We start from the raw sequence: 27,888 nt of genomic DNA on the forward strand, positions 1-27,888 counted from the left end.
GCGCAAACGCCTCTCTATCAGAGCTAGGACGACACTGTCCCAAAAACTGCCAGCGGACTTCCAAGCCAAGGTTGACAGTTTCCGCGCGTTCATTGAAAAGCATGTAAGTGATCACAACGTGACACCGGATCATATTATTAACACGGACGAGGTCCCCCTCACTTTTGACATCCCCATGGGCCGAAGTGTTGCAGAGAAAGGGCAAAAAAGTGTGAATATCGTTACAACTGGTCATGAGAGATCACACTTCACAGTGGTGCTGGCATGTTGTGGAGACGGATCAAAACTGCCACCGATGGTCATTTTCAAACGAAAAACCATGCCAAAAATCCAATCCTCCTCAGTTGAAGTCGCCGTGAACGCGAAAGGGTGGATTGATCAAGAAATGATGAACTTGTGGCTCACAAAGTGCTACAATAAGCGACCGGATGGCTTCTTTAGAGCACGCAAAGCTCTGCTTGTGATGGATAGCATGAGAGCGCACATCACACCACAGTTAAAAAATAAATTAAAAGTTCTCAACTCCATACCTGCCATCATCCCTGGAGGCTTAACCAAAATACTCCAGCCACTTGATATCTCCGTGAATAGGAGCTTTAAGTCAGTTTTGCGTAACCTGTGGGAGCAGTGGATGACGGATGGAGAGCACAGCTTCACGGCAACCGGGAGAATGCGCCATGCAACTTTCCTGGAAGTCATTGAATGGATCGACAAAGCATGGGCTTCAGTGACAACCGTAACCATCCTGTCGGGATTCAGAAAGGCTGGAATAATTGGAACTGCAACTGACGACGAGTCTGATGTAAGCGACGTAGAAGAGGAAGCGGCATCTTGTCTACCTGCCGAGTTGGGGGAGTTGTTCAAAAGTGACACCGAGGATGAAGATTTCCTTGGATTTCGTGATTCGGAATAAAACCTGATATTTTGGTAAACGTGTTAGCATGTTCTTTGTGCTATATGTTGTTTGGTGTTGGATTTTATCAAATAAATTTTCCCCAAAAATGCGACTTATCCTCCAGTGCGACCTATATATGGTTTTTTCTTCTTAATTATGCATTTTTTGGTCCGGAGCGACGTATAATCCAAAAAATACGGTAACTTGTCGAGTTTGACATATATGCATTTATGTATCTGCAGTTATTTCATGGCATTTGTGCCGCTTCAGCATGAAAACAATCTCCTGACCTCAGATTGTTCAAGGTGTTTCAGTATTTGCAGAAACATAGAGAAAGGAACAAGTAATACACACACACACACACACACACACACACACCATGGCTCTCTCCCTCTGTGCTGGCATCAATGGGATTGCAGTATTCTGGACATTTATACTGAATTATGAACATTTCTCCACTTTCCAGTGTGCTATAGCCCCCTCTATCTGACTCTCTTGGCAGAACAGCTGCTGTGCTTTTACTGCAGTGGGACGGACACCCCCTCCTCCACCAACAATCATATACATTACTAATGACAAACACCAGAACTGATCAGTGATGATGTGCAGGTGTGAAATATAACACATCTCACCTCCTACTTGTCTGTCTGCCTGCCTGTCTCTCTCTCTCTCTCTTCCTCTGCAGTATGTGGCATTTGGCTCGCTCTTCTTCATCCTTCTCTCCATCTCTACTTTCTGCCTGGAGACCCACGAAGTCTTCAACACCATCTACAACAAAACAGAGAACGTCACCGTTGGCAACACAACACACGAGGAGGTGCAGCAAATGTTTACTGATTGTTTTTTTTTGTTAGAGAAGATCATTCAGTGGTTGAATTTCATCATTGCTGAGACAAAAACCAAAAGCTGAGACTTGACACAGCTCGTCAATATAGTCAATATATGTGTCCGTAGCGCAGTCAATACAGCAGCGCAGCATGAATAGCAGGATCTACTCGATTGTGGATGGACTTTAGGAGGCCTGGCTTCTCTTTCATCATATTTGTGACATATGATGAAAGAATAATAAAATCTCAGAAAGGGATTGTTGCTGCAGCTTAACAGGAATCACTAAAGGCAGGGAAGACAGGACTTTGGACATGAAGTGTGAAGACAGTGGGACTATAATGCTGAAACGGATACCAGTTAGAGCCTGTATTTCTTCCACAGCTGATATTGTTGGGTGTTCTTCTGTAAATCCCCACTGGGAGCGCTTCAGACCGTTTCTCACCGCTTGAGAGGGGTTTTCGGAGAAAGCACTTTTGATGCTACGGTGCAGAATGCTCACAGAAGTTATTTGTCTTGCAAGTGGATAATTTGCAGACAGTTTGCTTTATCAACAAATACTGTGTAAAAATAGTGGTACAAGGAAAAGTACTTGCTCTGTCCTTTGGTCTGGAAGCCTAACGGACCAAGGGAAAGAGAGGGGGGCCCCCGGTTCTCTGTGGGTTCAGGAGACTTAGCTGACAAGGACACAAGTTAGCTGGGTCCCAGTTCCAGGAGTACTCTCTTATTCCCAGGCCTCCTCCGCTGAGATTAGACTGTGGAGTATTTTTCAACTGTCGCTGGACATGCAGCACTCAGCTCAGAGAAGGCCATCTGCACCCCATCACACTGCTGGCACTAGGAGCAGAGACTAGAGGAACCCTGCTTGGGCAGGAACAGGTGCTAGACCAGTGAACCAGTATGCTCCGAGTCGAGGCGTTTTGATGAATGCGTTAAAGACAAAGCAAACTAACCTTTCATATGTTTCTTTTCATCCTGCAGGTAGTGTTTGAGGTGGCCACGGATGGTTGGCTGACGTACGTGGAGGGCGTCTGCGTCATTTGGTTCACCATTGAGGTGATGCTACGCGTCATCTTCTGCCCTGACAAGGCAGAGTTCTTCCGCAGTGCCCTCAACATCATTGACTTTGTGGCCATTGTGCCCTTTTACCTGGAGGTGGCACTAAGCGGCCTCTCTTCCAAAACAGCCAAAGATGTGCTCAGCTTCCTGCGTGTGGTGCGTTTTGTACGTATCCTGCGTATATTCAAGCTCACCCGCCACTTTGTCGGTTTACGGGTCCTTGGCCACACTTTGCGGGCGAGCACCAACGAGTTCTTGCTGCTCATCATCTTCCTGGCACTGGGCGTCCTCATTTTCGCCACCATGATCTACTATGCTGAACGCATTGGTGCCGACCCAGGTGACCCAACCGCCGCGGCCCATACCGACTTCAAGAACATCCCCATTGGCTTCTGGTGGGCTGTGGTGACCATGACCACATTGGGATATGGGGATATGTACCCTAAAACCTGGTCAGGCATGCTGGTGGGTGCCCTCTGCGCCTTGGCCGGCGTGCTAACCATCGCTATGCCTGTGCCCGTCATCGTCAACAACTTCGGCATGTACTACTCCCTGGCAATGGCCAAGCAGAAGCTCCCCAAGAAGAGGAACAAGCACATTCCCCGAGCGCCACAACCAGGCAGCCCCAACTACTGCAAGCCGGATGCCCTGGCCATGGCAACGGCCTCGCCACACAGGCTGATGGGCAATGTACTCGGGCCGGGCATGGTGGGGTCTGGTAGTACGATGGCTACTGGAGACTGCCCACTGGCACAGGAGGAGATCATCGAGATCAACAGGGCAGGTGGGTGCCTTAAGAGAAATGACTTCATGTAAAGCTGACCGGGCCTCGCGTGTGAGGGAAAACGCAAAGCGGACCAAATCAATACATTTAACTGAATCATAACCCCCCGTTTGAGCTCAAAAAGAAAAGTCAACAGAAGTTTTTGTTCAGTTTAGATTCCAAGTCTGACGTTAATCAATAGAGTAAAAATGATTCCTCACATTCTCATCAAACGTGATCACAGTTCAGATTTAGCACATTGCGCTGATGTGAGAAGTGAGGAACAAACACACGTTGTCCATGATCCGCACTCGTAACACGAGCCAGGCCGTCATGTCGTGGCTTCTTGCTGCTCGCAGTGCAAAGGCAGCGCGTTGGAATTCAGCGGAAGAGGATGAGATGAGCTACAGACACGCAACATCAAAAGCTGAGTCTTCATCACATGAACTGGGAGGATACCTGCAACAGCTTTAAAACTGGCAGCAGCACAATTAGTATTTCAGCTGTAGTTTGTGTGTACTTTATCTGTACTTTACTGTAGCTGAAGGAACAAAAATGTAATTTCAGTCATAAAAAAAACACAAACCACCAGCATTCATCACCAAGACTGAAATTTGGCAGCGATTGATTTAGAGTTTGTTCCCTTAATGAGTTTGTGTGTGTGTGTGTGTGTGTGTGCGTGTGTGTGTGTGTGTGTGTGCACGTGTGTGTGTGCGTGTGTGTGTGTGTGCCTCTACATATGTGTACCTTGTCTTTCTGACTTTGTGCTCTTAATGCTGTGTGTGTGTGTGTAAGTGTGTATCAGTACTCTACTCCAGTGTGTTGGTCATGAGAGGAAGGAACTAACTTGCCTTACCTCTCTGTCTCTCTCTCTCTCTCTCTCTCTGTGTGTCTCTCTGTTTCTCTCTCTCTCTGTCTCTCTCTGTCTGTTTCTCTTGCTCTCTCTCTGTCTCTCTGTGTCTGTCTCTCTCTCTCTCCTCATTTCTCATTTCCTGTCTTCATGTCATGCTTTATTTTACTTCTTTATTTTTCTTTTACTACTATTCTTTCTTTTCTTCTCTTATTCTATGGTTTTATCTCTCTTTTCCATTATTCCTCAATGTTTTTCCACCAATGTTCCTCCGCCTCTGTGGATCATTCATCTTCTCTTCCTTTAACACCCCCCCCCCCCCCCCTCCTTACCCTTTCACTCCCCCATCTGCTCAATGTTTTCTCTCCTATGCACGTTACCATTTCCCTTTCACCTATAAATTGTCCTCCCTTTCTTCACATTTTCTCCATTGATTCCCTTCTTCCTGCCATGCTCAACTCTTGCTATCTTTCATTTCTACCATCCTGTTTCTTTGTTGTCATGGCTTCCCCTCATTCCTCCCATTTCCCGGCACCTTCTCTCACAGACACCAAGCAGAACGGCGATGCAGCTGCCAATGCGGCAGCCCTGGCCAATGAGGACTGTCCCACCATTGATCAGGTCCTCGGGGACGATCGTAGCCCGGCCACCGGGGGACTCGGCTCCACCACCAGCCGCGACCGCTACCCTCATGACCGGGCCTGCTTCCTGCTAAGTGCTGGAGAGTTCCAGCGCACAACAGATGGGAATGTTAGGAAAGGTAGGAAAGCAGAGGGGAGAGGGCGACGCATTGTGTTGGGAGGATAACGAGTGGGGTAGGGTGGGACCTGAGGGACAGCAGTGGGTTGTCTCTGGATGTATGATCATGATTTATATGTACTGTATAGAGTCCAAAATCATCGACACATAAATCTGACAGTGAGTGTTCACGTATGCCGTCCTATCCACTGACGGACGGTAAATGCTTCAGACATGCAACCTCCAAACAGACAGTATCAAGAACAAATAGTCTGCAACCACATTTTATGACACATGTATGCGAAACTAAACCTGAAAAAGCCCCAAAAACAAAACATTGTTTGACTTTTCCTCACCTTCAGTTTGACCAATGAGGACGTATCAATGTCTGATTAAGCATTGATATTTGATCTGATGTGCCTTCAAACCTGCCTTTGTGCATCCATGCCGCATGTTGCTGCAGCGGTGCTGCAGCGCTGCCTGCTGGGCCGACACGAAGGCATTCAAGCAGGTCTTCCACTCGTCTCCTACTGAGGCGAGGAGGACATCATACATGCAGGATGACACCTCTGGGCTGTGAGCTGATGCAGTTCTGTCACTAAAACCGTGTGCATGCGGTTGCATTTCAAAACAGTCCTTCAGTATAGTTCAAAGTTTTACCGGAAATCAGGATGGTAATATCTGTTTTATTTTTATTCATCATAGGTGAGACCTGGAGTCTTACATTTAAGGAGGGTATTTCACATGAACGTGAGCGATAATATTAAAACATACTATTTAAAGAGACATGAATCAGTTATTTCCTTTCACTTTTTCAATAAACCAGCACTAGCATCCAGCAAAGGACAAATACGGGTCCCTTTGCTGCTTGTCAGTAAACCTGCCTCAGACTTACTCCCATAAGAAACGCCTTTGCTGGGGCTGTTCTGGATATCAGTCAGATGAAAAGCATCACTTGGCCTATGAAACTCGACACACTCACATTTGGTACAAAGACGGGTTTGGGAAGTTTTGTCCAATGTCATGGTTTGCAACAAGCTCTCATGTCATTAACCTTTCTATTGTCATATGCCAGGGGTGTCAAACTCATTTTCTCCAAGGGGTACATTAGCATTATGTTTGCCCTCCAAAGGCCAAATGTAAACCGTAACACAGTAAAAGAAATTAACTACATGTAATGAATTTAATGTAAAATAAATGTAACTACTCCTTAACATGCTGTTAAATAACTAATCTAATCTAATAATGTGGAAAAGTTCCATTCAAATGCAATCATCACGCAGGAACAAAGATAATCGATACTAAATCAAAGCAAAACCAAAAAGCCACCACCTTGTCTTGTCATGGACATGCAGAAACCAAAAAAAACAACCGAAGTGGGAAAGATAAAGAACATTCCCCGAGTCAATGCCGCAGAAAAGACGTCACTTTCAGGATCAGCACTGGACAGCTCCATATGTAGCCGACTACCTTTGGAGCTGTCCAGTGCTGAAGTTCACCTTCAGGAGGGCCACATTTGGCCCCTGGGCCTTGAGTTTGACACGTGTCCTATGCTTTAGGGGGGCTTAATGTACACTGACCCAGCCAAAGGACGAGGGGAACTTTGATTTGCATCCCCCACCAATGGGGGCATGCAGGGTATCCCTGTCCATCTCTTCCCAACACTGGACAGAATCAATGTTAATGTGCTAAATATTCATCGGTGGATGTTTTGAAATGAAACTGTTCATGTGTGAATGTTCAGCGGTTTCAGTTCTGTCCTGTCGCCCCATCAGGCTTCATTATTATTATGGTCTGCCTGCCTTTCTGTTCTCTTACATTCCCATGCTGTTACTCATGATCTCATTATTCTGTTTGTCTCTACTCCCCACACGCTCTACTCTCTACTCTAGTATCTTCCTTCATGACTTTTCTCTCACCGCATCAAGTTTTTCTTATTTCAATCTCTATTGTCTGTTTTATCTGATTTTTTCTTGTCTTACATTTATATTCCTTTTATCATTTTGCCGGCTGCCACCATGACATGCTAACACTAACATTGTACATGCTAATACTAACATTGTACATGCTAACACTAACATTGTACATGCTAATACTAACATTGTACATGCTAACACTAACATTGTACATGCTAATACTAACATTGTACATGCTGACACTATCATTGTACATGCTGACACCAACATTGTACATGCTGACACCAACATTGTACATGCTAACACTAGCATTATACATGCTTTGTACATGCTGACACTAACATTGTACATGCTAACACTAACATTGTTTTAGCGACACTTTTCACCCTTACCACCCAATGCCCTCTTCCAGACGCCCTCCACATGATATTTACCCCGATTGACATTCACAAAAACTCTTGTCTAAAACACCCTGACATGCAGACGGAGCCAAGTCCAGCAGTGGGATGTCCTCCCTTGGGGAGGAGTGGTTGAAGTCGGAGGGGACCCTGGGAGTCACTGTTAAATCCTCCACCTCGTCCTTATGCTGAATTCGGACAGTATTGTAATCTTTAGACTACAATAAGCAAATATTGATTAGACGAGACTAGACTGGATGACAGGACCAGATTATAGGATATCAATAAAATCAGGTTATGTTACACTGAATTAAATGCATCAAATTAGACCAGATTGAATTAGATGGAACCAAAATTCAGTTGATCAGACTAGATTAGATTAAATTAGATTAGATTAGATTCGATCAGATTAGATTAAATGGCATTAGTTTTACATTTAGATTGCATTGAATCGATAATCATGAGATATTAGATTAGATCAAATCGAACACGTTAGCTTAGCGAGGCTTTAGATTCCGTGATGAGCTGAAGGTTCACATGTCCGATGGGTGCTGTTGCAGTTGTTGTTGTTGTTATTGTTGTTGTTGTTGTGTTACTGTCTCCTGCCCCAGGTTGTGTCAGGTTATGTGATCGTGTGTTGGCTCTTGTCGGTCTGTGTTACACTATCCTGTCTATTTGTCTGTTTGTCTTTGTTTCTGTCTGTGTGAATGTATTTTGTGTGTAGTTGTCTTCCCTTCCTCCTGCTTCTCCTCTTCCTCCTCCTGCTCCTCCTCTCGCCCAGTCGCTTCTCACTCTGGTACTTACAGATAATGGGACTAAACGTTCCCCATCAGACGCCTGAACTTTTATGAAACAGCATCTTTGCTTTGTAGATTTTTCAGCACAGTTTGATTTATGGTCTGATTGTGAGCTGTCAAATATAAGATTATTTGAAATCAAAACCACAATGAAAATTATTTGTATAAAAACATTTTTGATGCAAATCTATACATGCAGAAGAAAAGTGAAGGACTAAATGGTGATTCGGTTAAAAGCGTTTGGTTTGGGGCGGGTGCCAGAGTGGAACGGACTGCGATGAACTGGTTGCTTCTCACCAGGCAAGTGAGAGGTGGTTGCTGATTGGTTGGTTGGACACTTTCTTCTGTCCTCTCAACTGGAACTGAGCTCAGGTCAGCGTTTGCAGTACAGCCCACAGAGAGCACTGTAGCACACTTGGCTCTAACCACTGCATTATGGGATGGAACTCTCTGCATCCTGATAAGACATTGTGCACATCTGACCAAAAGTGAAGCGTTTTTGTCGCGATCCATTTGTCGTTTCTTGTGTGGCTGATCTGTCTCTGCTCAGCTGGGCTGGAACACTGACCTCTGTAGAGCTTCGAAGGTCAACTGTAGGCAATGAGAAAGCTCGGTTTTCATTTTGGAAAGTACTAAAGAACACAATCCAGTTGTTTGACAAGTGTCAGGTAGAAAGAGAGACAGACAAACCCAAACAGACACCCAGACACACGCAGGTAAATGCTCTAACAACGTCCAATGGCTGTAGCGATTAGCATCTGTCTGCTATTCTGCGATGGCCTCCAAGCTTTCTCGCGTTGTTCCTAAAATACTTTAGATTCAATAGAAAAGCTATTTGCTACCTGTATCTGGGAAATGCGTACTTTATTTAGCTTTTCTTTTCACATTTTCTACTATTAAGTCAAACACATTGCAAGAATCTGCATTCATGCATGATTAAAAATGTTGCCCGGCTTTTGCTTCACAGGTGCCACAAGGTAAAACGCAACACAACACTCTTCCTTCCTTCCTTCCTCCCTCGCTGGCATTTTAACAGATTGTGCTCGTCTTTATGGGATTAATGACAGATCTCAAGGTCTGTCATGCCAGCGTAATCCAGCAAGATCAGATCTGTGCTTGCGATGGGCAGAAAGAACGAACGACTCAAGCGTTGAGGAATCATTACTAAAGACAGCCGTTGCGCTCCCCTTTTTCCTCTCTGTTAATTATGCAGCTGCTGCTTTCTCTACACAAGCAAAGCATAAGCCAGGGCCACGAGCTTCAAGTTAAGGTCGACAAGAAGCAAAGTAAAACAGAATAGGATTTACAAAATCAAAGCACTGAAATTAAAATCTTAGTTTTGCCCCTGCCAGAGGAACTCCAATAGTTTGTAGCTTGTTAATGGTTTTATATAAGGCTATCTATCTATCTATCGATCTATCTATCTATCTATCTATCTATCTATCTATCTATTTATCTATCTATCGATCTATCGATCTATCTATCTATCTATCTATCTATCTATCTATCTATCTATCGATCTATCTATCTATCTATCTATCTATCTATCGATCGATCGATCGATCTATCTATCTATCTATCTATCTATCTATCGATCGATCTATCGATCTATCTATCTATCTATCTATCTATCTATCTATCTATCTATCTATCGATCGATCGATCGATCTATCGATCTATCTATCTATCTATCTATCGATCGATCGATCTATCGATCTATCTATCTATCTATCGATCTATCTATCTATCTATCTATCTATCTATCTATCAATCTATCTATCTATCTATCTATCTATCCATCTATCTTTTATGTTTGCATATCACGAGCCTATGATTCTGTGTCTATTTCCTCATTGGTTGATCATTACCCGACTCTCTCTTATCACCTCGCCCTTGTTGCTATGGAAACAGTGGACAACGGAATTCCAGGATTTAGTGCTGCGAAGCATTTCAGGCCAAGATTTGGTTTTATTGTTTTCATGTCTCTAGTAGGCATAGCCATCCATCCACCCATCCATCCACCCATCCATCCATCCATCTTCCACCGCTTATCCAGGGCCGGAGGCCGAGGCAACAGTCTCAGCTGGTATTCCCAGACTTCCCTCTCCCCAGCCACCTCCTCCAGCTCGTCCAGGGGAATCCCGATGCTTTCCCAGGCCAGCCAAGAGACTTAGTCTCTCCAGCATGTCTGTGTCTCTGCTGCAGAGACACGTGTCCCAGCATGTCCTAGGTCTTCCCCGAGGCCTCCTTCCAGTGGGACATGCACAGAACACCTCCCCAGGGAGGCGTCCAGGGGGCATCCTAAATAGATGCCCCAGCCACCTCAGCTCACTCCTCTGCTCAGTCACTCCTCCTGGTGACTGAGCTCCTCCTCCTGTCTGTAAGGGGGTCCCCAGCCACCCTGCGGAGGAAACTCATTTTGACTGCTTGTATCTGGGATCTTGTCCTTTCGGTCCTGTCCCAAAGCTCATGAGAGTAGGAACGTAGCTTGACCGGTAAATCGGGAGCTTCTCCTTCCAGTTCGGCTCCTTCTCCACCACGACAGGCCGATAAAATGACTGCATCACTGCAGCCTCTGCACCGATCCGTCTGTCAACCTCAGACTCCATCCCTCCCTCACTCCTGAACAAGAACCCAAGATACTTGAAATCCTCCAAACAGAAATATATACCAATATACAATTTCACAAAATATGTAGGCTAAGCATACCAAAAAATACAGAACAACCCAAAACTCTGCCAAAACTAAAACTCACTCAAAAACTTAATCTGATGGGGAGGCACCAAAAAACACTAGCAAAACTAGGAAAATACTCGGAGAGCACAGACCTCCACCAAGCACCTCAGTCCCCCTATATTGTGATTTACACCAAAAATAATGGCCTTACATTTATTTTATCTATAGTTCAAATTGATATCATTATTAGTTATTCAATGGATCATTGAAGCTGATGGACGTTCTGACCCGATGGTGGTCTCCAGGTTAATGAGTTAAAAACAACAAGGCAATAGAGACAACAACCCTAATCCCAATATAGAAATATAAAAACGAACCAAACATAAACATGCAACAAGACATCACTACAGAATAACTGGTGGGTAGGCAGCAAAATAAAATCAATAGCCAAAAAAACACTACCAGAACTCTGAGCCAAGACAAGAGAACCTGCAGCTGGTGAGATGGTGGAACCGGCACTGAGCAGAGCAAAAACAAGAAAACAGGAAGAAGATGTATATACAATGTGTAAAAGAAAGAAACCGCTCACACCACTGATGGAATGGCGTCTGTGCCTCTTCAAGCTTGGTTCCTCTACCAGAGGCCTGGAGTTCAGGGGTTCTGCAGTATCTTAGCTGTTAGCCTCGGATTGAGGCTTGAGTTGGGTTTCCTGGAAGCCGCTCTAGTCTGGTGGCCCCCCCCGCCCTGAGTGCTCCCACTACCACAGGGACCATGACAGGTTTTTACCGTCCACATCTGTTCTAGGTATTCTTTCAACCCTTGGTACTTCTGAACCTTTTCATGTTCCGCTTTGCTGATGCTGCTCTCAGCTGGCATCACATCTATCACCACTGTCCTCTTCTGTCCTTTGTCCGCACCACTCTGTCTGGTTAGTCAGCCAGGAGCTGAAGTCCCACAGAAGCTTGGCAGAGGGCAATGTGTTTCTGTTGTATCTGGCAGTGACCCGCTGTAAAAGAACCAGCTAGCCTCTACTGGTTAGTAAATGATCTTCACTTAGCAAACGCTTACACGACAACAAGGGCCGGAAGCTTTACTGAAAATGAGTCGCATTACAGACATGCAGCTCCCTAGAATGTCCTACTGCATTGGGCAGAAAGTGGTGACACCCATTCGGAGCATGAAGACGTTTCATCTGAAGCAGCCGATAGCAAAACGTGAAGGAGTACTTTTAATGATCCTCGAGGGAGTCACCAAAGCCTGACTGGTACAGCAATAGTATATCATCCCCGCAGCTGCAGAGAGCAGCTCATCAGAGACGCTAAGCACCTTTCAGGCCCACCATCTTCCAGCCACTGACGCTGAAGGTTTAAATCCCTGAGGCAGAGAAGCATTGATCAATACTGTGATTTGCTTTTGTTTGTCTTTTAGGAGTAAATGCTAGTCATGATTAGAATCACAGGATCTCTGACGGTGAGCAGTCCTGTAGCTCATTGATCCCAATTAATCTGCCAGCACTGCTCCGTGTGTGTGTGTGTGTGTGTGTCCGAAACGAGCCGTAGATTCTTGTATTTATGGGATTTGATCCTGCAAACACAGCTATTTAAATAGAGCAGAATGTGTAGTGTTGCACACACAAACACACACACACACACACACACACACACACTGCATTGAATGGCCAGGTCCATAGAACATGGTGACCCAGATCTTTGATCTATTATCCAGTACACAGAATTCCTCCTGACGTTTAAGCAGTTCCACACAAAGAGCTTGTCATTGGTCGATTCAGTGAGCGCTGGCGCCAGACTTCATGCGTAGCATTCTGTGTATGTAGCATGTTACCATGGTACAGGGGCGGGGGAAAGACGGTTTCCTCCTTTCAGGCAGTGTTGGTGTCGGTTGGGTAGCGGTTGGTGCGATGTGGCACAGGTTGTTTTGTTTGCTTCATTTTGCCGTTGCCTGAAATAAAGAAATAAATGAATGAAATAACACAGCGGATCCCAAAGCGAGGTCGTGACGAGGCCCCAAAGGGAGACGACTGACAGAAATGTACATACGGATAGGATATATATATATACCTCGTATATACCTAGTAAACAGCAGCATTTTAGCATCGTTAGTGAGCATGTAGCTTAAAGCACACCGTCTGTCTGTCTGTCTTCTTTCTGACTGACTCTTGGAAACGAGCTGCTCTTATTGGCTGAAACACACGGCCGCGCCCACAGCTGTTCAGATGAGGGACCGTGAGTGTGTTTGTGATCGTGCTCAGCTCCAGATGATTCCTCACCGCTGCGGCTCTGACTTTCCTAAAGCTCAGGAACCCCTGAGAGCGGCTGACCCACCGCTGATGGGCTTCAGGTATCTCAGAGCAGACAGTCCAGTGGACACGCGATCCAAAGTTCTGATGGGCTTCAGGTATCTCAGAGCAGACAGTCCAGTGGACACGCGATCCAAAGTTCTGATGGGCTGGATTTAGGCCGGCCCGCTGGACTTCTTAACACGGTTGATGTCGGTGCTGCAGAGTGCCACCCTTTCTAAGGGAAACTGTGGCAGCTGATGTTTGTAACCAATATTGCTGTTTTGTCCTGTCTCTGTCTGTCTGTCCACCTGTTGTCCCTCTGTCCATCTGTCTGTGTGTCTGTATACGTCTGTCTGTCTTTCTCTTCCTCCTTTTTCGCTTTGGGCTGGTTTTATTTTTCTTAACTTTTATTTAAATGCTTCAACTGTGATATAAATGGTTTATATTTGCTATTTCTGATGTGCTATGCTGTCACCACATATCATAAATATCTATATATACCTCATAACATCGCTTTCCCGCTGAACATCCACTGAACATCATGTCAACATAAATGCTGGCTGTGCTCCCTGTGCTTGTCATCTTCACGTAGCCCCGGGTTACGAGAAGTCTCGCAGCCTCAACAACATCTCGGGGGTGACGGGAGCCCCGCTCCGGCTCACGCCCATCACCAACTCCACCTTCGAGCGCTTCGAGCCACCTGGCCTCAGGCGCTGTCACTCCCCCATCCCCTCCATCTTGTAACAACACAAACAAACAAAAATGTCAACAACAACAACAACAACAACAACAACAACAGCTGCTTTCATTATCCATTAAAACATTTGGGGGGCTGAAAGGCTAAAATCCCAGAATTCGGTCATGGATATTGATGAAGCGGATGCATTTAAAGCTACAAACACACCCTGCCTTGCCTGCAGGGATGCAACCTGACGTGACAGATGACTTAGCCCCGGCCTTCCTGTGCAACCTCCAGCCTGTGTCTTGACAGCTCTTGCAACTTGAATGCTTTAATCTAGCTACAACAAGAGAGGTTTTCTAATACTGAGCCCCAGAAGGTCTGCATGAAAAACAGACACTCACCTTTGACTGTAGCATGCATGAGTCCACTCACGGTGAACCCCGGATTAAGAACAGTCTTCTGTTCCTACACAGTTAATAATAAGACATTTTTAGATCCTTCAAATGAAACGCAAATGTCTAAAAAGTCAAAGTAACTAGAAACTAAACTAAGAAGTAGTCGTACAACAACTGCAGCTTTTTAGTTATCTGGGTGAAGCAGCTGCGAAACACGTCAGATGGTGCATTTGTTCTCATTGAGTGTCTTTAGTGGCGTCCGCCTCGTCCTCCTGAAGCTCCACGTGCAAACCCTTCACTCACAGGACATCCAGCAGGAGGCCTGAAAGAAGCTGTGTAATACTGCCAGTCTGGGGGGGTGCCAGAATCCTGGAGGTCCCAAGGAAAAGAGCTGCAGTCATTTAAATCGCATGAAAATATGTTCAATTGATCAATGAAAGCTGAAATCTTCCCTTTGATTAAAATCATGTCAAATAAAGTCATTATATAGGAACGTACAGCTGATTCTCAGGTAGCAGCCTTTATTGGAATCAGCTGCTACCTGGACCAGAACACGCTGTCCTGCTTCAGCTAGTAGTTTTAATTTGCCCCAGGTGAAGCTGCTGCATCAAAGTGTGATGAGGAAGATTCAATGTGATATATGGAATTGTCCTTGTGAGCCACTACAATAGAGCAAATAACAATTCTGTAGTCAAGTCCTGGGTCTAGGACAAGGCGATGACATCATCATTACAGGCGTAAAGCTCTATGTTATATTGAGAAACACTGGGAATCACTGTCAGAGGAATTATGGGATATCAGGGAGGACGAGATCAAAAAGCAAAGCTGTCCTCAAGCAGAGTGCTGCGGCACTGAAGTAGCAGGTTCTCAGTCATCCAGTCAAAAATAGCAAATGAAGAATCAACGAGACTTGTTCGAGTTTGGTTGAAGACGTTTCACCTCATCCAAGAAGCTCTTCAGTTCTGAGAGACTGGTAGAAAGTCCAGGGGCCTCATGTACAAAAGGTGTGTACGCACAAAAACCTCCTGTGCGTACTTCCTCACGCCAAAGTTCAGATGTATCAAGAGTGAAATGACCGTGGAAATGTGCGGTGCCTCACGCCAACTTCACAGCTGGCGTACGCACGTTTCCACAGATGTTGGCCCTTTGGCGACACCTAGAGGGGATGCTGGGAGAATGCTGTATTAAATAAATGTCACACACACACACATCAGAGAAACATGAACAATGAACGCTGACGAACAATCAACGCACCCAGCTGTCTGCAATTACAGGAGTGGATAGAAAAGCATGCGCAAAGTGGTGCTGAAAACAGTAAACACGTCACCAATGGCTTGACTCTATTGGAAGAGAGACTGGGAGGGTGTACCGGCACATGATGACCAGGGCCTCATCAGCCGCATCAGGGTCCCGGGGGTAATCCTCCTGGAACTGTGGGCAGAGTTGCGGCCGGCCTTGGAGCATGACCCAGCGCTGACCGATGCAGGTGCTGACCACACTGGGGTTCCTCGCAACCGGGGCATCCCAGAGGGAGCTGGCAGACCGATCAGGAGGGAGGTGGCCTGGTTTGACACATGACTCCTACATTCTGAGTAACAGCATGGCTGGAACCGAGTACAGGCTGGCGTTGTGGGCAATGGACGGCTCCTTGCTGAGTAAAGTCATTCTTTCAAGTTAGTCCCGTGATGCGCACGTGTGCTCCCCCAAATACAACATCACTACTAGTCAGTGGTTAAAGTTAGCGACTTGCTGTTTGTTGCTGGTTAAAATACAGCTTCATATCTTTCTGACAAAAGATCCTGATTGTCTCTGTGTGCAAAGAACTTGTGTTAATAACCCCGAGCGTAAAGAGTGAGACGTCTTAATCAGCCTCTCACACGCTCTCCCTCTCACTCCTCTCAGAGTACCGGAGGACAGCGTGCCTCACTCCTCTGGTGCTTCCTGCTAGTACCGGAGGACAGCGTTCCAAACAGTACATCTGTGGGCATCTCCAACTCGCTTTCTGTAAAGTTTATCTTATTTCCAGGCTTACTCATCCTTTTGTTTTAATTTTCTGATCGTGCAGGCAAGGGTATCTCAGGTGCAGGGATCATTTAAATATGATTTGCGTATGTAAATGGAGGTGTGGACAGGATGGGGTTGGCTACTCCAACATGTGTGCTCAGTTCCACGTTAATTGGGACGTATGAAGGAAATGTGCTTCGATTCATGCGTACGCACAGATTCATACATCTGGATTTGTTTGTGCGTATAACATTTTCTGGATTTGAGCGTACGCCATGTTTCAGTAGGAAATCCACAGAAGTCTTTGTACATGAGGCCCAAGATACTTATAGTCCTGTTGGAGGGTCCAGATATTTGTACTCCGGTTGGAGGGTTCAGATACTTGGACTCTTGATGGAGGGTCCACATACTTAGACTCTTGTTGGAGGGTCCAGATACTTAGACTCCTGTTGGAGGATCCAGATACTTAGACTCTTATTGGAGGGTCCAGATACTTAGACTCCTGTTGTAGGGTCCGGATACTTAGACTCTTGTTGGAGGGTTCAGATACTTGGACTCTTGTTGGAGGGTCCAGATACTTAGACTCTTGTTGGAGGGTCCAGATACTTAGACTCTTGTTGGAGGGTCCAGATACTTAGACTCCTGTTGGAGGTTTCCAGATACGTAGACTCCTGTTGTAGCGTCCAGATACTTAGACTCTTGTTAGAGGGCCCAGATACGTAGACTCCTGTTGTAGCGTCCAGATACTTAGACTCTTGTTGGAGGGTTCAGATACTTGGACTCTTGTTGGAGGGTCCAGATACTTAGACTCTTGTTGGAGGGTCCAGATACTTAGACTCCTGTTGGAGGTTTCCAGATACGTAGACTCCTGTTGTAGCGTCCAGATACTTAGACTCTTGTTGGAGGGCCCAGATACTTAGACTCCTGTTGTAGGGTCCAGATACTTAGACTCTTGTTGGAGGGTTCAGATACTTGGACTCTTGTTGGAGGGTCCAGATACTTAGACTCTTGTTGGAGGGTCCAGATACTTAGACTCCTGTTGGAGGTTTCCAGATACGTAGACTCCTGTTGTAGCGTCCAGATACTTAGACTCTTGTTGGAGGGCCCAGATACTTAGACTCCTGTTGTAGGGTCCAGATACTTAGACTCTTGTTGGAGGGTTCAGATACTTGGACTCTTGTTGGAGGGTCCAGATACTTAGACTCTTGTTGGAGGGTCCAGATACTTAGACTCCTGTTGGAGGTTTCCAGATACGTAGACTCCTGTTGTAGCATCCAGATACTTAGACTCTTGTTGGAGGGTTCAGATACTTGGACTCTTGTTGGAGGGTCCAGATACTTAGACTCCTGTTGGAGGTTTCCAGATACTTAGACTCCTGTTGGAGGGTCCAGATACTTAGACTCCTCAGGGTAGTTTGTGTTCCGAGTGGACCAGCATCTGTCTCGGGGTGGTTTGTCTTCCGGGTGGACCAGCATCTGTCTCGGGGTGGTTTGTCTTCCGGGTGGACCAGCATCTGTCCCAGGGGGTTTCCAGGTTTGAAGGGACAGGAACATCAACGATGTAGGGGACAACAACAGGTTTCGGTTTCTGTTTGTCTTCCCTCTCCTTGTCAAAAAGAGAAACAACAATGACCAGAGGGAAGACAGACGAAACCTGTTGTCACGAGATTTGAACCGTCTTTAACGAACCTTAAGTAAGTCCCGGTGACACTTTTTCCCTTTTTTTTGCTTTTGTTTGAGTTTCTTTGGAGATATTTAATGGATATTTAAACAAATGGATACAATCAGCGATAGGACAATGAAAAACCTCCGGTTGTCATAGGAACCAGAGCAATAACAACACCGTCACCCCTCACCTGTTCTCTGTGTTCACCTAAAGGTGAAAAAATATCACTTCTCATTTCTGCATTGCGCACAGGAAGCTCATGAGCGTTACGCTTGAGACCGAGAGGGGAGATTGATTTTCACTCTAACGTCTGCAGTTTCCTGTCAGGACCGGAAGCATTGAGGAACCGCCAGCCTGGCCAGGTGTGTTTCTGTGTGAACACCTGCTGGGTGCAGCACTTTGCTGTCATGTTTTCATTGCCAGGTTTGCCAACTTCATACCTGTACAGAGAAAATGCTCAACACATTTGTGCAGGACAACACACTCACACCACAAGCATGATTGTTGTAGGGTAACCTGGAACCCCGACACGTAACTCAAGTTCTTCCAAAGAGTCTTTTACATTTTGGTTATAACAACCCAGCAAGCCAGGCTAGCTGTTACCCCTGCTTTCCATCTTCATGCTAGGCTAGGCTAACCACGTCCTGACTCCAGATCAGTACTTAAAGCACAAGCATGAGGATAATATTCATCTTTTCACATCATCCTTGAAATCAGCATGTCTATCTCTTCAACTGAAAAAGGTTTGGACATAGCGGCTCAGCTCAGCGTGAGAATTTTCCCCTTCACTGCACCGCCTGCAGCTCCACCTCCATCGTCACTACTAGCACTGACTCCAGTGTGACTCAGCAGCCAGTGGCAATATTTTTAGTTTTTTCCCTTTTGGCTTCTCTTTCTTTCCCTCCTGATCCCCCCCAACCCTCCCCTCCTCCTCTGTTTGTCCATCTCTTCTTTGTTTGGCGGCGGTTCAGTAGGAGGCGCCATGAACGGCTACTGGAGCGACAGCCCATGGTAGAAGAAGAGCGAACCAGAGCCTCACAGAGCGACCAGAGAGAGCAGGACACAAGAGGCAGCATTCCAACGTAGACATATGCAATGTAGATGCAGTGGTGGTGGGATCGGTGTGTGCATGTTCACACACAGCAGCACGCAGGAACAGTGTGTGTGTGTGTGTGTGTGTGTGTGTGTGTGTGCACAGAGCTGCATCTACCTCTGTACTAAGATGCACAAACCGTAACTCAAAAAACACGCTGGATTTTCCTTTTGTGCAAAGAAATGGACAAAATGCTGCCTTTCCTTCCTGGGTTGATTCTAAACGTGTGTGATCACATGACGATGTCATCTTTCTGTCAGCCCTGTGATTTTGCTTTGAATCCTCTTCTGGATTGTTTTTCCTGTATAATTATTTTTCTTTCCATCTGTATTTTTGTGATGCTGCTTACAGGATTGTCGTCTGTAGGTATCTGCTGCTGTCCTCGTCCCTCTCCCAGGAGAACACAAGCAGGAAGTCCTTTCTTTTCCTTTAACCACACGAGACGCTGCTGCTAACTCCTCAGTGGTCTCAGACTCTGTGTAGCCAATCGGACAAAAGACAGAGACACAAGCAGAGGAACTTTCTGAAGCTCTCTTTGAGTCATTGATCTTGTAAAAAGGATTGATTTTGGGAGGGTAAGCTGCATCGCTCCTCCAACGTTGCTCCTCCTCCTTCCGTTTGGTGTTCACGCTGGGATTGGTGCGAGTTGACAGCGCAGATTGAGCAGGATTTGGGTTTGGGAGTGGTTTATTCTGAATCGCTGACACACTGCATCACTTTCATGAGAGCATATTTGGATATTTCTATGACTAAATTTGAACAACGGAGACGATTGAAGCACTTTACGCTGGCTCAGCCCCCACTACAAAGTTTGCCCTACTTCCTATTTTATATCACGTCAAGCATAGTTTTTTTCCGAAAAATGTCGAGCCATTCTTTTAATGTTATATTTTCTGAATTGTTTATAAATGAATGAGTTAATGTTTTATTTCAAAATGTACTCACACAAACTATCTTAGGGTACTTTTGGGTAGATCACTCAGACTATACTTTTAATTCTGACCACTGAAGAATCAGCTGTTTGAGAAACGGGGACGGGAATGAAGTCTCCAATTAGTCTGGCGTGCGTACCTGAAAGGTAGCCTAGGTCATACACACACACACACACACACACACACACACACAGCTCGGTCTCCTGAACCCTTCACCGTTCATCAGCTCCTCTTCCTCACTCGCTTCTGTCATGATGATGTACATATGTAAAGATTGTGTTGTAGGTGAATCTGCATGGGTTCCATCACGAGCAATAAGATGACTAACATCCTTTCAGACTTTAGCCTTTAATCAATGTGTGCTTAACATGTAGACTACTAGGACTGGGTGTGGGCGTGTGTGTTCACACACACACACACACACACACACGTGCACTAACAACGCATGCAGGACAAAAAATATTCACCTCTTTGAATGCAAGAGGTGGGATGGGCTGACTTAATGCATGCCAAAATGCTATGACGCTATTGGTCGAAAGAGACCAAGTTAGGTACTGTAACGGGCTGGGTGGGGGTGGGAAAGTGTATTTTTCCAGGAATAGGGGGGGGGGGGGGGGGCTATGTTTGTAGTAGGACTTGTAGAGCCGCTTTCTTATTGATCCCGACTGACTCATGATGTGAGAAACCTGTTGATGATGGAGCTGACGTTTTTGGTTTGCTTCTCTTTTTACAGCGAGCTCTTCTGAAAGCCGTGCGCTTCTCACATATATGCAAAAAGAAGCAGTGGCTGTGAACTGCTGCTCAGACAGGAACAAAAACAAAAAAAATCCAGCTTCTTCCATTGTTGTTTCAGCTCCTCTCGTGCATGAGAGAGGAGCCCCCTTCCTCATTAGCTTCCATCGTGTTTCATTTCCTGTTTGGCATTTGGCGCCGGGTTGCGCCGTGCATCCGTTCTGCCTCAGCCAATGCGGGCGTGCAGCGCTTCAGTGCAACCTCCACGCACGATGACGAGCTGCAGGTCGCGTTTTCAGTTCCCCGATCAAACACCCAGCATGCAAGTTGAAGTCAACCTGAACTCACGGCGGAGTCCTTTTGGGACACCAAGGCTTGTCAAATGCCTTTTAAAGCTTATTATTTTCATCTTCTTTTTCAGACTCAGGAGCAATCATTGCAACACACACCTCAGCCCCCCCTCATCGTCTCATCCACCGCAAAATACTGAGCATGCTCGTTGGACTTTAAAGTAAAATGACTATTGCAATGAAATAAATGTTCCGCTAACAAGCTCAGCCTTCCCAGCGCTTCTGGTTGGTCTTAATGAAATCCGGGGTCTTTAGCGGCGTGAACGAATGCTGTGAGGCTGTGATTCTACACCCGTCAGTCAGAAACCACACTGCAGCAGTCACAGCAATCCCTCCCGACAGCGGTGTTTTTGGACAAAGTTCACTGTCCTCTGCGTCCTTTCACTACTCAGGTATCACTCTCTCACCCGTCCTCATGTTCCGTCCACCCGCGTTTACTCTATGTACGTTAGACCAGGAGACTGTCTTTCCTGTTTCCTTCTTGTTCCCTCACCATTCGTCCATTTGTCCGTGAGACACACCGGCGTCCCCTGATCCGAGAGTCTCTCACAGCAAAAACAGAACCAAGGCTCTGCAGTTGCATTGCAGAGCCTTCATAGCTGAGAATGACTCGATTTCACCGAGAAGGAAGGCGGGGGAACGAACAATTACCTGAATGGACTGTGCTGAAGTTCTGTGGGGAGGAGGGAGAAATGTGAAGCCATGTGTTCTGAGTGCATTGTGAGCCGAGCAGCACCAGAGGGAGGAGGAGGAGGAGGAGGAGGAAGACAGAAAAGTGTGGTGGTGATGAGGAGGAGGAAAAAAGGAAGCAAACCCTCTTCTCCATGTAAGGATGTGAGCGTCACCGTTTTGCTGTGTTTGCTAACTCGTGTGCGGTTGTGTGTCGGCGTGACGTGCTTCATGTGCTTTGTGCGCTGCCCTTTATTTTGTGTACCTCTCCTGGGTCAAACACGGTCACTGATACACGAGAAGATAACAGAGCAGATGCTGGACGATGAACCCGGCCGCTCTCTGGCCGAGGTCTGGTCTGCACATGCAGCAGCAGGACAAACCGGGACTCGCTCCCAGCCTCCGGTCTGTCCTCTGCTGCTCTGCCGTGGGTCAGGCCGGAGGACGGCGCAGCCTCCTGGTGCCGTCAGTGCGTGTCACCTCCAGCCTCGCCGCTCTCCCTGCATGCCAGCTGTGCCGCTGCAGCTCTTTTTCCTTTGCTTCAGTGGTGTCCCGTCGTTTCCTGCACTGATAAGCAGAAACAGCTGTTTCATACTGAGCACCCCTGGAAACGACAGTTTGTCTGCCATTGGAGAACGCTTTGCCCTTTTTCTTTCTTAGTACAAGCTGAGAGGATTTAGGATGAGGAGTCGAGCAGGGCTTTCTACAATGGCCGACACAGCAGTGCTCTGGAACGCGGTGCTACTTCATGTGGTCTCTTTACCAACAGCATCTATTGGCTTAAAGCAGGGGTGTCAAACTCATGTTCTCCAAGGGCCACATTAGCATTATGTTTGCCCTCCAAAGGCCAAATGTAAACCGTAACACTGTAAAAAATGTAACTAAATGTAATGTCATTTAATGTAAAATAAATGTAACTACTCCTTAACATGCTGTTAAATAACTATTTATTTGTTATTTAACTCTTTAGCCACCACAGTAATTACAATAAAATATTCAGTTTTGATATCACTTTTTTAAAAGGTTGTAACTTAAAAATTGTTAGAGATAAAGCCATACTGTAAATGAGAAAAATCATAAGTATGAACCAAAGTTTGTGATGGGAATAAATTAACACATCTAATAATGTGGAAAAGTTCCATTCAAATGCAATCATCACGCAGGAACAAAGATAATCGATACAAAATCAAAGCAAAACCAAAAAAAACGACCAAAGTGGGCAAGATAAAGAACATTCCCCGAGTCAATGCCGCGGAAAAGACTTCACTTTCAGGATCAGCACTGGACAGCTCCATATGTAGCCGGCTACCTATGGAGCTGTCCAGTGCTGATCCTGATCCATATGTAGCCGGGATCAACGTCAGCACATGCTGAAAAAAACCAAAAAGTTCAAATAACTTTCAGTTGTCACCTCCAGCAGATTATTGATTTCCTGACTGCAGCGTGTTGCTAGTTATTGCCATGTTGCTGATTTTTTCCGTTTGATCACTTCACTACTTAAGTTACAAACATTGCATATTCAATTGTATAGTTGTAAAAATATATGGATAGATTATTGCTGTTATTATAACATAAATCCTTTCAATTGATCAGGTTAAGAAAACCACACTACTCCATCGATCAATAATCAAACTTATTCAAGTAAATAATATTAAATAAAAAATGAATAAAAAATATCATCCAACACAAGTTATGGCATTAACTTCGTTCAAAACTCTTTTGTCACAGTTGAGAGGAGCAGAACTGCAGTACAACCAACAAATGTGGGCTGTTAGGAACATGTGTGACAAAAACAAATGTCTGCACACAGGGGCCACAAAAAATAACTTGGAGAGCCACATTTGGCCCCCGGGCCTTGAGTTTGACACATGTGCCTTAAAGCGACTGAGGTTATAGAAACACCGTTCTCATTCATGTGTTTTATCTCAAAACCGCTCACTTACACAGCCCCGATGCTTTTGGTGAACGGGCCTTCGTAGCAAAGCATTTCCACAGTGGACATGAAAAGCTTTATTGACTGAGGAAATCAGAGCAGATGGATGAAGGCCTATTTGTCTGTGATGGTGGGTAAAGTAATGGTCAGTTCTACTCAGTGGTAAAGAAGTCAAACATTCATCCTCCGACTGGACGAGAAGACTTCACAGACTTTTTACCAGAGCAATCAGCTGTGTTCAGGGAAGTTTCAGATTAGCCATGCTGACTGTGCTAGCTGCTAACGCGTTAGCGTCGTCTTTCAGGGGGGCTAATCATTTACCTGAGCACAACCCACGTTACTTTCCCCACCTGCATTCTTTAGCGGCCTCACACTAGTTTGCAAACTGGACCTCGACCTTGACCCACACCAGACCCGGATGCTGATGAAAGATTGATTGGCCACTAGTTTTATCTGAAATGTGTCGAGCCTTTATCACCGAATGTTGAGTTTTCAATCAGATGATGATGTTCGGATGAACGTTTGATTCTTGGCTTCTCAGCTTCATCCTTTATCCAGTCTGGTGTCTGAGGGTCGAGAGTCGAGAGTCGCTCATTGTTCACTTCAAATCCTCACCGCCATCTCTGTTCTTCTTCCATTTCAGTGTTGAGTTTCTAACCCCCCACCCCTAATTCCCCACAAGAAGAGGAAAACAACAAAGCTTAAATCGCTGCTCCTCCCTCCATCTCTCCCAAAAGGAGTCCCAGTAGTAAGGAGGGGAGGGATAGAAAGAGAAAAGAGGTGGACATCATCACATGCACGGACGCTGAGCCTCGTCATCACCCGTGTGATCCATTCATATGCAACCCTTCTGATGAAGACAGTGAAGACATCCCCGCCGCAAACCCCCCCAGTGGGGACGCTTCCTGCAAAGCAGCAGAGGACAGCGAGGACGTCCACAGCTGTTTGGACGTCCTTGTTCTCGGTTTCATGACCACTCTTTCTGTCCCGGGAGGCTGATTTGCAATGGTTTGTCCCATGACTTCAAAGCACTATGCAAGCTGAGGGCTGATCCATGGTGATGCCTGAGGCCTGCATGCAGAGCCGGCGACGCCCAGGCCGCGCTGCAACGCTACACTGCTGAGCTACAAGACCTCCGAATGACATCGAGTCACACATATCAGAAAACATCAGCCATATCACGTGCATATTGGACATGATCCTATCTACTTGATCTCATCTCAATCTCACTGGAGACAGTTGACATTGACTTTCAAAAGAGCCTGGCTAGGACATCTCACGAGGGGCTCAACCCAAAAACGGGCAACCTGGTCCGGACAGCCCTCCCTTTTTAACGTATCCCTGCATCGCTGCTGCTCCTTCTCTTTTCTAGTGAAACTGCATGGCATGAATGAATTTAATTAAATCCCAAAGAAAGATGGTCAGAAACACGTGTCAGATTCAAAGACGCAGGGAGAGTGGCGGGACCGATGAATGACAAAGGGGGGCAGAAACCAGAGCTGTATTTTTTTTTTTTTACCCAACATGACCTAAATCATGATGTCGTCATATTTAATCCTCAAACTGGCTGCTAAAATCTGCAAAACAGCAACTTCTGCACCAAACTGTTCCCTCGGAAGGCATGATGGATGAGGAGCCCCCCCAGGGTACGAGGGAGGGGGCGAGATTCTGCAGGCCGCTCTGCACTCGGTGCCTCTGCGGATGTAAGGATTCAGCAGGTGTGGGAGAAACACCATGGACGACGTCCCCGGGACAGATTAGATGGGATTAGTAATGTATCTCATGACATTGTTTACCAGCATGAATATTCTGCATGACTTCTGACCCCCCCGCCAAATGAAAAACAGGGCTAGAAATGGAGAATCTATCAAAGATGATGTTATATGCATCACATTTGTAGAAAATAAATGAATAAATAAATAATTCTAAATGTAAAGGTTATGCTTATTAAAGATTACAGGTTTTGTTCTAAATGAAAAAACACAAACGAGAAAAAAATGTTGCAACATCAACCCTGTTTTATGTTTATTTCTTTTGATGTTTCTTTAATTAAGAAACATTCTGACTTCAAATCCAAAAAGACTCCTCTTCCCCTGTTCAAGTATTTATTCTGCTACAAGTTTGTCTGCTATTACTTCTACTCCGATTTGCACTTTTGTCCCGGCTACTGCGTTGCTTCATCTTCCTCCTCTTCTTCGTCTTCGTCTAGCCTTTATACAAAACTCTGTCCAGCGGCAGCGGAGTGTCCCAGTCTGGAACAGGACAATCGCTGCTGAAGGTGTGGACTGTCTCCTGAGACGTCCTGGAGCCGGAGGAGGAACTAATGCCAGGATTCAGCCCAATCCACGAAAACCCCGACGTGTCATCGGTGCCTTCGGGCTCTCTGTGTATTTCATCTGCGTACGTTATTGTCTGGTGTCAGGAATGTAAGACAGAAGCTCTGTTTCCTACATTAACCCGCTGCGGTTTTGTTTTGTTGCATGAACCCAGAAAATGGATCATTCTGTCCTTCATCTCACATTCCTGACGGGACTCTTTGGTTTCATGAAGCCGCTCAGTCAGCGGGACGGACCTGACAGACAACCGGAGGGATGGCGTCTGCAAAATCTAAAGAGTCAGCCAATCATCATCCTCATTATGCATCCTTGACTATTGCAGTCGTATCTTAAAGCCCGCCGTACTGATCATTTTTAGGCTTTGATTTTCAAACACCGCTCAGGAAAAGAATCACTTTCTTATTAGTGTTGCACAGAATTGTAGCTTCCTTTGAAGGTATTTATGAACTGAGCTGGATTTTATTGTATAAACATCAGGGTCAAAGTATCATGCACACGTTGTAGGAAGTACTCGCCACTGATCTGAAGAACGTCAGCGATGCCAGACTATAACAAAAGACGGGCCTTTGGATGAGTTTCTCTCCACGTGACAGTCGGCTGTTGTTTCCTGAAGTAAATAGTCAGACTTCATCCGTAGAAGGGTTGCTTTTTCCCTTGAGTTGTTTTTGGGGTTAATTATCTTCAGACATACACACACTATTCTCTGTATCTTAGCATTTTGGAGTTTTGAAGAATAGCAACGAGCCAAAAATCGATGAGAAAGCAGGGCCTATCTCAGGAATATTCCGTATCAAAAACCTGAGATGTTATGATGCTGCAGTATGAATTTCAAATGAAGTTTATGATTACTTCTGTATGTAAATGTCCATTTCTGAGGGGGTCTCTGAGCAGGAGGTCTGTTTGTCATGTTGTATGTGATCAGATTAGGAAGTGGTTCGAATGTTTGCTCTTACTTGCCTTCCTAATTATATAAAGTACAACTTGAGAAATGTAAAAACACCACTGGCCTTCCGTGTATTGTACTGCAGCGATACCACGGTGGATACTTCTGTCGGTGTCATTTAGACGTAACTTATGTAACACGAGATCGTGCAGGTGATAGGAAGGCGACTTGTCTGCCCTGGTGCCGCTTTTCTCTAAATGAGTGGTTCTCCACGGTTAAGAGAAAGTCTTAGCAGAGCATGCGTCAAAGTCAAGAAAACGTCAGGAGTTAAACTTTGTTCAAAACCATATTTCATCTCATTTCAGCAGAGAAAATGAAGACAGACGCTCGAGGTAGTTCATGTTGGGCTAGATGTCCTCTAAGACTCCAGTCTGGGTAGCTTGAAGTGACTCTCCTCTTCATCACATGCCCTTCATCTCCTGTCTCGGTCTCTTTCTTCCCACAGTTCTCTTGAGGAAGACGCTTTTTTTTTTTTTGCATCCCTTGCTGTGTCCCCTGGTCCATTAGTTTCATTTTGTTTTTATAAATTGCTGCATGGGAAACTCTGAAACGATGACACTAACTTCTTGTACGCGTCCTTGTGAAGGGAAGCCTCTTCTCTGTCAGACACAAAGCAGAGATGCTCGTCGTCCTTCTGTCTTCCTGCCTGCAAGTAGTCTGGGACAAAAACTCTCATTCAACATTTCTTTATTCTATTATATGCGCATTTTCACAGAGCAGAAAATTCTCTGGGGCCAAAATGGCTTGAGGCTGTTGTTTTGTTTCTCCTCAGATGGTTCTGGAAGCTTCCAGCAGCCCTTGTTCATGTTTTTACGTGCCAACATTTCACATCCTATCAACACATTGATGTGCTGCAGACAAGCTGCTGCTGCCAGAGCAATGGATGCTGAGCTCATTTACTTCCATAGCGGTGCAGGCCGGAGGCAGCTGTGTGCTAA

General features: G+C 45.7%; 1 protein-coding gene across 1 annotated transcript in view; it reads left to right on the forward strand.

Annotated features, from left to right (window-relative positions):
- Positions 1–13,960, forward strand: part of LOC137905325 (voltage-gated potassium channel KCNC1-like) — a 31,931-nt gene extending 17,971 nt beyond the window's left edge. Inside the window, exons 2-6 of the mRNA XM_068749551.1 lie at positions 1,581–1,712; positions 2,702–3,563; positions 4,940–5,152; positions 8,056–8,070; positions 13,809–13,960. Of these exons, the coding sequence (XP_068605652.1) occupies positions 1,581–1,712; positions 2,702–3,563; positions 4,940–5,152; positions 8,056–8,070; positions 13,809–13,960 (1,374 nt within the window). The remainder of the gene's footprint in view (positions 1–1,580; positions 1,713–2,701; positions 3,564–4,939; positions 5,153–8,055; positions 8,071–13,808) is intronic.
- The last annotated feature ends 13,928 nt before the right edge of the window (positions 13,961–27,888 follow it).

Source organism: Brachionichthys hirsutus, chromosome 16, assembly GCF_040956055.1.
Source record: "Brachionichthys hirsutus isolate HB-005 chromosome 16, CSIRO-AGI_Bhir_v1, whole genome shotgun sequence".
Taxonomy (NCBI): Eukaryota; Metazoa; Chordata; class Actinopteri; order Lophiiformes; family Brachionichthyidae; genus Brachionichthys; species Brachionichthys hirsutus.